Below are 10,787 nucleotides of genomic sequence, written 5' to 3'. Positions count from 1 at the left end.
TTTGATTGTCTGAGACTTCTATGTGAAAATCACACTTAAATGCAAATGGGTTACAATATAGCTAGTGAATAAAACATATATGACCAGCTATTAATAGCGAAATTTGACCCTGTCAGACAAAAATTCGACGAAATAATCTAGGACTCTGAAGATGCTTTCTGAACAGTAGTGGAGAATGACCAAAGTCGATTCTTTTGGATACAATTCTTTTTTTTAAAGGGACATAAAAGTAGTAAAATGTAAACATTGCGCGAACCACGTGTCATTAAAGAGAACAATTAAAATCACGTGTCCAAAACAAACTTGTAAAACAATTGAACAATCAAAATCAGCAATATTTGGTTTGATTTTTTATTTTGATATGTGAAATTTGTTTTGATTTTGTATCCGCTGCATATAGTTTGTTTACTAATTTAGCAAGTGCTGTTATGTCCCTTTAAAGATTTTTAGTGGAATAGACCTTTTCATGAATCACAATAATCACGCGCAACGCTTACCTCGTTTTCAAACTATTTCTATGGTACGCGGTTTTTTATAAGAATAGTGTAAATCCATTTCATCATGGATATTCTTAACTTTTTTGGGAAAATCATCCTAAAATATTCTTACAGCATTCTTGGGTTAGGATCCTAATTTCAACTAAATTTAACATTTAAAAAAAGTACATACGTCTCAAGCATAAAATGGCATTTTTTGTAAAAGGTGCGAGGCTTACTTGGGGGTAATTGACAATTTATAATTGAAATGACATTGGCATAAAATGGCATTCCTAGCTTGAGTAACAAAATTCCATGATGGTGATATTCTTAGTATATTCTTAAAATTTTGGTCATTTTCCTCATGGACATTCTTATAAAGTGTATTCTGTGTAATGGGTTACAATATAGCTAGTGAATAAAACATATATGAATAGTTCGTTGGACTCTGAAATTGAAAAAGCTTCTAAAATTTAAGTAATAAGGAAAATTATAGCTTTTGACAAACTTCATCACAAGTTATGTTATTTCAACCAGAAACAGTCTATAAATATAATTGTTTGGTGAAAATTTGAGGTATATTTAATGAGTAGATCTTAAGAAATTTAAGTTTTGATTTCCAAGAAATTTAAGTTTTAATTTTATGACATCAAAAACCATGTTTTTGGGTGATCGCTTATTTTAGAGGCGGAAAATTGATTTCAATACAGAAAATACTGTTGTTCATACCGTCATAAACATCGGAGTACGTTTTATCTACTGAACTTTTGCCTTGGAAAAATAGAATATTTACCCCCCTTGGGATTTCGATAGAAATCCCCACTGTGAGAAATCCCTACTGTTGGCAAGAAGCTCCAATTGAGCTGTGAGGCAGGGGTGTTTTACCTATGTCGTCATTGCGTCACCTCCTGATGAGAGTATTTTTGGCCGGTTTTGATAAATTACAAAGGCTTAGAGACTTAATAGGACTGGAATTAGGTTTTCAAAGGTTTAGGCAATCAAACGGTGTGAAACTTATATTGCAGCAGACCTTAGCATGTAGACTTTCAATCAACATGGTTTTTAAATCGTGTTTTGAGAAATGTAACAGCCAGACAAAAAATGACCATTGAGGTATTTTAGGTTTTACCGACTTCCTTGATATAAGGAAAACGCTAGAAATAATACAAGAAAACACGAGTACAATGCACAACTAAATACGTAAGCATAGAACAATATCAAATACATCGAAAATGAAACAAGGAAAATATTATGTACAAGAAATACAAAACACTTTGGCACAACGGAATCTCAGAATGTGTCACGCAAGTCACTCGTTATTGTTAAACAAACTAAAATGACGGTTGCTCCGAAAAGATCTTACTTGTCCAGGCCTATACCTATAAAACTGAACTTTTGCATAATACTGTAGTCCTTTCGTCGCTTATTTGGAAAGGCCAACATTTGTACACCTCCGTTTCACTGCCCCAGTGAAACTTTTTCCCTCACTGGGGATAAAAATTCCTATTGAAATCCCAATAGGGATAGAATTTTCCAGTTGGGCTGGGGTCCCAGTGGGTCTGTGACACAGGGCGATGAAAAAAATCTGATATGAATCTGATGTTCACTAAAAACCTATCCGTGGTTTTTTTAATGCACGCGTAATGATATTCGTAGATTTTTAAGCTAATATTGATGTTGTTTGAATTTATCTCGTCTTTGGTCCCCTGTTATTTATCAAAATAGTGTCAAAATTCAATATTTGAAAAATCTGCATCAAATTACTCTTTTTAGTCTTTTTAGTCTATAAAGTTCAAAACATCACCATATCGTATGTTCTAAAGAAATTAAATTCCTGTCTGAGCTGATATTTTGAAAGTCATTTCCATTTTGATGATAGTCGAGGAAATAATACAGGAATTCAATGTTTTAAATGATTTTGCTTTGTATGGGAGGTATCTTATATAATAAGTAGTTTTTAAGATTTGATGTTTGTTCGAAGTGATAGTGTGTTTGTTTGTTTGTCTGTTTGTTTGTTTATAATGAATTTACATATAACATTGTAAACGGAAGAAAAGTTTTTTTGTAAACATAAATTCTAGGCACTGACCTTTATATATCTCTGGACCGAGTTACTCAATCCCGCCCAACCAAAAATTTTCGGTCGGAGTTTTTTTGAAATTGGTACTCTAATGGCGGCACTACTCATTAGCGGTCCGCTAGATCTACTTTTCCTCGAATACTTTTGATGATTTAGCGCCGTTAGACGTTGATTTTTAATATTGCAATGGCTTCTTCTCGGGTACCAATTCCAAAAAAACTCTGATAAAAGATGGTGGATATAGCTTGGTCCAGGGATATATAAAGGTCAGTGACTTTAGGCCGTCTTATTTTCTGTGGTTTTTATTCTCTAAATTTATACAGTGGAACCTCTAATTAGCGGACACCATCGGGGAAAGGGGTTAGTGTCCGCTAATTAGAAGTGTCCGCCTTTTAGAAACTTTTGATCTCGGAGCTCCAATTTTGAAATTAGGCCATCCCAGGGTGTCGAAAATACAAAATTGGGGTCTAAAGTACTTATCCTTTTTTAAAAGTATCAAACACTGGAATCAGAGCTCGAGTGACTGGCAAGAGGTTAAATCGAGGTGGTGGGTACGGACTTGAAGTACCAGTGATTTATGATTTCTTTGGCCCACCTAAATTCGTTGAAAATGGGTCAAGAGAAAACTGGAAATTTGTAAAAATAATTTTAATAATAAGACTAATAAGTGCTTGAAATAAAAATATTTAAATTTTTTTTTTTCGATTTTGGACGTCTGTGACCGGTTTGATATTCAATGTCCGCTAATTGGAGGGCTAAAATAGGGGTTTTGGCCATTTCGTGCGAAAAAATCTGTCCGCTTATCAGAGAGAGGGTCCGCTAATTGAGTGTCCGCCTTTTAGAAACTTTTTTATGAGGACTTGACTAGGAAACGGCCGGGGAAAATGAAATTGTCCGCTAATCAGAGGTGTCCACCTTTTAGAGTGTCCGTTAATTAGAGGTTTTACTGTATATGAAATTTTCATCTATATCCGGACACACTTGTTTCGTCATTCCTAGGACTCATCAGTGCGACTTGGGTAAGCGAGCATAGACTGCTGTTGTCACCATTGATTATTACTTAAGTTATAAAATCTTCGTCATTTTCAATAAATTTAATCACGTCCGCTAAAGGAGGTTTTCCCGGGGGAGGGGGGACTCGTTCTGAAAACGACCATACGTTCAGCCCAAAAATTGACTTTCAAAATCAGACCCTTACAAAGCAGAAATAAGGTAATTTATCTTATTTACCTTTTACCTTATAAATATATAATAAATATATAATAAATATATAGGTAATTTTTGAGAAGTATAGATGGTGCAAGCAGCGCGCTATTGAATAATTTACAAATGTTTAGTTTAATTTCCTTCCTTACAAAAGAAGAATTCATTTCATTTGAAAATTTTCATAGGAACAAGGTATTTTGCTACTAGTAGGAGCCAATGGTGCATAATTTTGATGGAATTGTGCACATTTGGCTAAAAGCATGAAATTTGGCACACACCGAGTTTGGACCTTACTTAACGGTTTTAGCCCGGGACCGACTCAAATTTCCCCTTTTTTGCGCAATTTTGGGCCAATTTATGATAACGTCATCAAGAAAATTTTGGCTTAGGGGTCATCCCTGCAAATATGGTCATATCATACATCGTTTCCGAAAGCTTTCTCAAAAAGGTTTTTCCCCCCAAACGCGTAGGGTCAGTTTTTCGATTCTTAGCTCAATCAAATCGTCACTTCGTCAACTCGAACTGTCACCAAGAACTGGGACTGTAAAGCCATGCCTCTCTCTCTGGGTTCGTTTCACAAGTCTCAAAAAACCGAAAAGTGATGCCCTTTTCTATCTCCTTTTGGATTGATTCAAGTCTCAGAGGGGGGGTACTCAGGCAAAAAGAGTGCACTTAGGCACAGATAGTCCAATATTTCCCGCAGAGCCCTGCGGATTGACTTAAAATATGCTATAGCAACTTTTCGAATCTTTAGTTATCGAAACCTTGAATCCCGCCGCCGGATTCCCTGCGGGTAATTTATAAATCTTTAATTATCGAAATATCAGAAATTAATGAATTTCAGTATCTTATTTGGACACTCAAATCTTGATGCGTTTGTATTTTGACTATTCAAAGTCTCTAATGCCTGGTATGTGCGAGCCATAAGGGTCCCTTTTGCACACCCTCGGAATCCTCTCAAAGGGGTACAAAAACCATTAAAAAGCTAATTGAGTCTCAGTAAGGGTCCAAAGTATACGAAAATCAAAACTTTGGACAACAATCGAGTAAAAATCGACAAAAATGTTGAAAAAAGTCTCTCTAAGGGTCCCAAAAACGTCAATTCTTTCCTGCTTCATTTTAGGAAAAGTCTCTCTAAGGGTCCCAAATTTTTCCTCTCTCTAAAGGTCGATTTTCGATTTTTGGCTCGGACATACCCGTCACTTTGCAAACCTGGTACCCCCCGGAGTTTCACAGTCTCAAAAATCGGAAAAATGATTCCCTTTTACATCTCTTTTTGGATTGATTCAAGTTAAGATTTGACTCATATAGTCTATCATTAATCTTTTTATTCAGACATACATTTCTGGATTGAAGTGTTTAATAAATATTTGAAAGTTAATATGGTGGTGATAGATAGATTGCGAAATTGTAACGATGATTGGTTTTAGTATTATGTTACCAAAACATTTCAAAACTAGGTCACGATAAAGTGAAAATGCTGTTCTCATGATGTCGCATAAGAAGGGCATTGGTCGTCCATCCAGGGGTAGGGGTGCTGGGTATGTGCGGACGGTAAGGGTCGATTTTTTCACCCTTCAAAGTCTCTCTAAGGGTCGGAAAATTCAGAAAGTTTTAAATTAGTCTCTCTAAGGGTCGGAAGATTCACGATTTTATGGAAATTTTTTAGATTTTAAGTAAAAAGGTTGTATAAAAGTCTCTCCAAGGGTACTACTTTTTTCAAAAATCGAAGAAAATTTCTCTCTAAAAAGTCTCTCTAAGGGTCACCTTTTCAGCAAAAATCAGTCTCTCTAATAAGGGTCGGTTTTCGGAGGTCCCGTCCGCACACACCCCTCAACCACCAACCCTAGTACCCCCCCCCCCGGGTCGTCAATTCTCGTACTTAAATTGAATAAAAAGCCTAGGAAATTTCCATGAAAGGGCTATATAAAGTTGAAAAACATTGTATGGTGTCAGCTGGTCTCTCATCTATCCTTTTGAGTACTAATTCATGAATTAATTGGAGCTGAGAGATGATTTCGCTGGATTCACATCCCGAAATACGACCTGTGAAGACAGATCACAATTTTTAAGAATATTTTCAACTGTCAAAGAAAAAGCCTCTTATATTGCTCTAAATAGCCTGATTTTAGCCTATATTTACCTTATTTTTGGGTTTTCGGAAGAATAATTACCAACCCCCCCCCCCCGGCAATTAGGTCCCCCCCCCCCCGTTTATTTGGAACCTAAGCGTAAACAGTATGAATAAAACCAACCTTGGAAATTATAAACTCTCTTTGATGAGGGTCGAAACAATATTCTTTTCTGTGCAAAGAGAAGCAGTAATATGTTGTTTTTAGCGAGAAAAAAGAAATCACTAAAAAGAGAATAATTTAGGAGGCGAGATAAGTTTGAAAACGGAGTTAAGCCCGGCAGTGGATTAGGTAGTTCTTAACTGTAAACTGCACTGGTGGTTGTAAACTCCTCGCATTTATATCTTCCGCGTTTACTATCCCTCTAACGAACGACAGCATCGCCTAGAATAATCTCAAAACAGGAATCTGACACAGGGATGTTAAAATGCTGAACAAACTCAGAAGCGCGGAATGTTTAAAAGCTTTTGGCTTCGGTTTAATAAGTATCAAGTTACCTTGTGAGAAAATTGTTGAATATTTAAATCCATCGCCCACTTTACATCCTCCAAGTTTTAACTCGGAAAACAAACACGCCTTATTTAGAATATCAAATCTTTTCATTCATGTCAAATATTTTGGAATTTTCGTAAGGAATTAGTTTTCTATTTAATCGACTTTGACGTATGGAGGAATACAAAAATAATTTTGAAAGGCTGATGATGACTGGCTTCCCTTTTAAGGTCGGTTTCCGCCTGTGTGCGCTGCGATCGCACCATTTGGTTTCAATCCTTTTTGCTTTGAAAAAAGATTACGTCATAAAAATGTAGCACGCGCTCGCAAAAGAAAAGTTGAACATATTTAAACTTTTTTCAACCGTTATGTCAGATCGCACCAATGGAATTGCTTCACTTTTTTTTGAATAATAGCGTGATAGATTTACTCGAATAAGTGCGATCGCAGCGCGCGCAAGTGGAAACCGACCTTTACAGAGGATGTCCACGGTCCTAGAATTGAGTGATCTGGGAGTTGTTTCGATAGGACTGTCTATCCTATGGTACTGCCTACCAGTTTACGATACTGACACTGGCCACTGAGAGTCTTGGGGTTTCTATCTAAATCAAAGTGGGTAATTATGGTAAGCAAAATGAAACAGCGATACAGCTGGAGAGAATACCTTCTTTCACCTCCGTCAGATAGGGTTCACGTCGTGTCAGATAGGGTTCCAAAATGGTAGAGTGCCTTTTATGGGAAAAATTAGGGAAACTTTGGTACAAATTTTGGTTTTTTGTTTCATATTTAGAGTCACTTTTGCAAATTCTGGGTAAAATAATCGAAAAGTGAATCCCGTAAAAGGTTTTTTTAACGTCGTCGGCACACCCTTGTTTATCAAAAAGACTAACCCCTTCAGATGTTGCTCTCCTTTTAAGGTTGTAAAAGGAGAGAAAAACGTTTTTCAGGCTAAGTTTTGAAAAATCTAACTTGTTTCCTTAAATGTTTCAAAAGAGATAAAGATTTTCGAGACGCTTATGTTCGTCTGTGTATACAGACGTTTTCAAATCATAAATTATCTCATTCTACCATATTTAACGTTTTGTTAACGTCCATGACATAACGTAACTTGAATGATATTTGTATCCGATTAAATGGACATTTTTGTATAGCATTTTGTTGCTAACCCAGCTGGCATGGACGTTATGAACATTAGATAAACGTTGAAAAGACGTTGTGTGCCAGCTTGAAAGTGGGCAAATATTTCGTCCCGCATTTTTGGAAATTATAACTTATGACGATATGGCATGAAAAACTTTCTCCAGTAGATTAAATATGGTATTTTTTCCTGAGTAATCCTGAAGACGTGTAAGGACTAGTAAATGAGCAGGGATGGTATAAAAAAGGAGAAAGATCTATTGATGATCTATCGCTGAATGAAGTAAACTATACAGATTAAGGCGGCCAAAACGTAATAATGTAAACACTTGCAAGAATTCGATTTGTGAAAAAACCTTCAGATGAGTAGGTTGTTGAGCCTATAATAGACATTAAAGCACTTGAAAGGCTTCTATTTTTCAAAAATCATCAATCATCAATTTTACCGAATTTGATGGAAAGGCGGTAAAGGAAATCGCTAGCCTAGAGGAGAGGTTATAGACATTTAATAATTTATTTCTCCTTATTTTAGATAGAATCAAACAAAATAAATGAAATATGATTACAGACAGTCGCCGTGCATCCTACATTACTCATAATGATCCTAAAAAGAAATGGAAGGATCTTCAAGAAAACTATGAACGTCACCACAATCGTAAGATATCTAGTCACGTACATCATGGAGACGTCACTACAACAACACGTCTTCTTGGATACACGGATGCTATGATGGCTACTTGTGCAACGTTTCTTGTGATCCCGATACGGCATTCTAAAGAATTCCAAAAGAAAGGGATCTTAGAAAAGGAAGAAACTCTTCTTCGCTTTTTGAAACGTATCCAAACAGAAGTTTTAATGTTTTTCATGGGTTTCCTTCTTGTTGCAACCATATGGGAATCAACCAACATCCGATGTATTGTCGTGAAACGTCTTGATGATATGCTCGTACTGTTATCTGCTTTGCAAATGCTGGCAACCTCAATTCTCCCATTTTCCGTGGCACTACAAGGTTACTTTCCCGGTAGCACAGCAACGGTTATAATGACTATGATCATCTTGCTCCTGGTCGAGATCTTTGAAGCTATCATTGTTTATTACGCCTTTGCCAGTCCCCGATTGTTACATATTGAGATGAAATCATGGCCTAAAGAAAGTGTATATCGCATCCGCAATGCACTGCTGAAAAAGAACTTAATAAATATATCTTTCATTATGTTAGGTGCTTTAGCGGAGTTTGTCGATTATCGTGTATCCTGGATTTTCTTTTCTTTGCTGATCTTAAACCCGATCGCCAGAAAAGTTTATTTACATCTTAAGCGGCGCCAGAAAGCTCCGGAATCTGATCATCTGCATTTCTATTGGTTCCTGATGAAAGGGAATATCAGTAAAGAACGAGTCGAAGCTTTTACTGATGCAGCTACAGCAATCATTGCCTGTGTTATGATTCTCGATATTGTTATTGAGCAATTTAAAATAATGGATGTATTGTCTCCAGACCATTTATGGCCTGAACTTAAGCATCTTTACGGTGAATTTCTAACATTTGTGGCAGCTTATATTGGTGTATCATTGCTATGGTATGTCAATCACACAGTGATCCATCTATTCCATACAATCAACACCGTTTTATTATACTTGCAGAAATTATTCCTGTGTTTTCTCAGCTTACTTCCCTTGACCGGTAACATTGTTCATGATTTCGTTGGCAAAGGTGTCAATATGCAGGACTCAAAACTAGCTATTCGATATGGTTCTGTCGCAGCTTTCATGGCCAGTCTTTGCAATCTGCTGATGGTGGTATGGGGTTACCACAAGAAAGAAAAAGTACTACATCGCTGGGCATTAAAAGGTTGCAAAACGCATAGCCAGAAACAAAAAGATTATATTGAAGTTAAGGTTCTGAACATGCCTTTCTGGGCCTTGGTATCGTTTATTGGGAGCTTTGGCAGCGTTAATGTTGCAAGGATTGTTGCTGCAACGTCATACACGTGCATGTGTTTTTCATTCATCGTCTTGAAATTGATGTATGTTAATCACATAGGAAAACATGAACATACTAAAGATTTAAGATTGACTATCAAGTGCCAATCAGCAGGGGATAGAAGAGTTAGTAGTGTACCACGTGTCGGTGTCATTGGAGAGGCTACTGATGGTGGGGAGCTGGCAGCAGTGGATCATGAGCATGGCAGACTACCCTCAGATTCGGTGATTGCCAAACATGGTGGGGAGGAGATGAGCTTTGATGAGATTTTGATCGAAAAATTGCAGAATATTGAATATGATGGCAATGAAGTTATAAATGAAGATCTAGAAGAAGAGGATGATGATATTGGTGAAGCTGCCAACGATGATCTTTCTATGGAAAGTGTTTCTGAAGGCAATGATGAAGTTGTCACTGTTGAAAATGGACATTTAAACCATGGCTTAGAAGAAGAGCATTGAATAATTTTGATTAATAAATTTCAAAAGTATTGAAAATAATTGTAACTGCAGAATACTGATTCTATCGAAAGTGTCTTTCGAGGCAGTGATGAAGTTAAATAGACGTGTACAGTAATTCAAACTATATGAAACGCAAACTCGAACCCAGTCCCCTTAGTTCACTTTTTTATGATTCTGATAGCGCTTTCGTATCACGTGCATCAGTAAAATAAAAAATTGGTACAAATAGGTCTGGGTGCGAGGTTGTGGGAAACGAAATTTAAGAAAATCTTTTTGAGTGAAATTTTTTCGAGCCTTTTTCTCAAGCAAGATTCTGTAGAATATTAAAAAAACCCGGCTCGGTGGGAATTAAGGTCTCTCGAGTGAAAATGCAATTTATGATAAAATTATGATTATGATTTAAGATGTACTTACTAATGATATGAGATATTTTTTTTATAAGCATAGGGTAAATTTTTGGGATTTAAATTCTTTCGGTTTTTAATTTTTATGCTTAAAGAGGATGTACAATAAAGTTTTTTTAAAGGAACCAAATATTTTAAAATGATCAACATCGACTCTGTTTATCAATTCAAAAATTTATTGGTAATGTTTGGCGGGTTGTTTTGGAATATTGTTGATAGATTTGAATAGTAAAATTTTCACTTATTTAAAAGTTTTAGCTATAATGGAATCGAAGTATAAACTTATAAACTGCAAACTATATTTAATTATGTGTCTTTTTTAAACTTGAGGTAGTTCGATACTCATGTTAATGCATTTTATACACCTTTTCAACCGTAGCCGCCAATTGCCGTGCGGGCATTTTTTTGTCTGCTTTAT

At 36.2% G+C, this 10,787-nt stretch overlaps 1 protein-coding gene across 1 annotated transcript; it reads left to right on the top strand.

Moving 5' to 3' along the window:
• The first annotated feature begins 8,059 nt into the window (after positions 1-8,059).
• On the top strand, positions 8,060-10,512 carry LOC136805612 (endosomal/lysosomal proton channel TMEM175-like). The gene has a single exon (XM_067062180.1). The coding sequence runs from the start codon at positions 8,082-8,084 to the stop codon at positions 9,963-9,965; it is 1,884 nt and encodes a 627-aa protein (XP_066918281.1). The 5' UTR covers positions 8,060-8,081; the 3' UTR covers positions 9,966-10,512.
• Positions 10,513-10,787: the final 275 nt, after the last annotated feature.

Source organism: Clytia hemisphaerica, unplaced genomic scaffold, assembly GCF_902728285.1.
Source record: "Clytia hemisphaerica strain Z4C2 unplaced genomic scaffold, Clytia hemisphaerica genome assembly, whole genome shotgun sequence".
Classification (NCBI taxonomy): domain Eukaryota; kingdom Metazoa; phylum Cnidaria; class Hydrozoa; order Leptothecata; family Clytiidae; genus Clytia; species Clytia hemisphaerica.
The sequence above is the reverse complement of the archived record's forward strand: the minus strand, read 5'-3'. Positions and strand labels throughout refer to the sequence as shown.

Bases quoted from the DNA above. Each gene is read 5' to 3' on its own strand.
- LOC136805612 (XM_067062180.1), top strand. From the start codon at position 8,082: ATGATTACAGACAGTCGCCGTGCATCCTACATTACTCATAATGATCCT.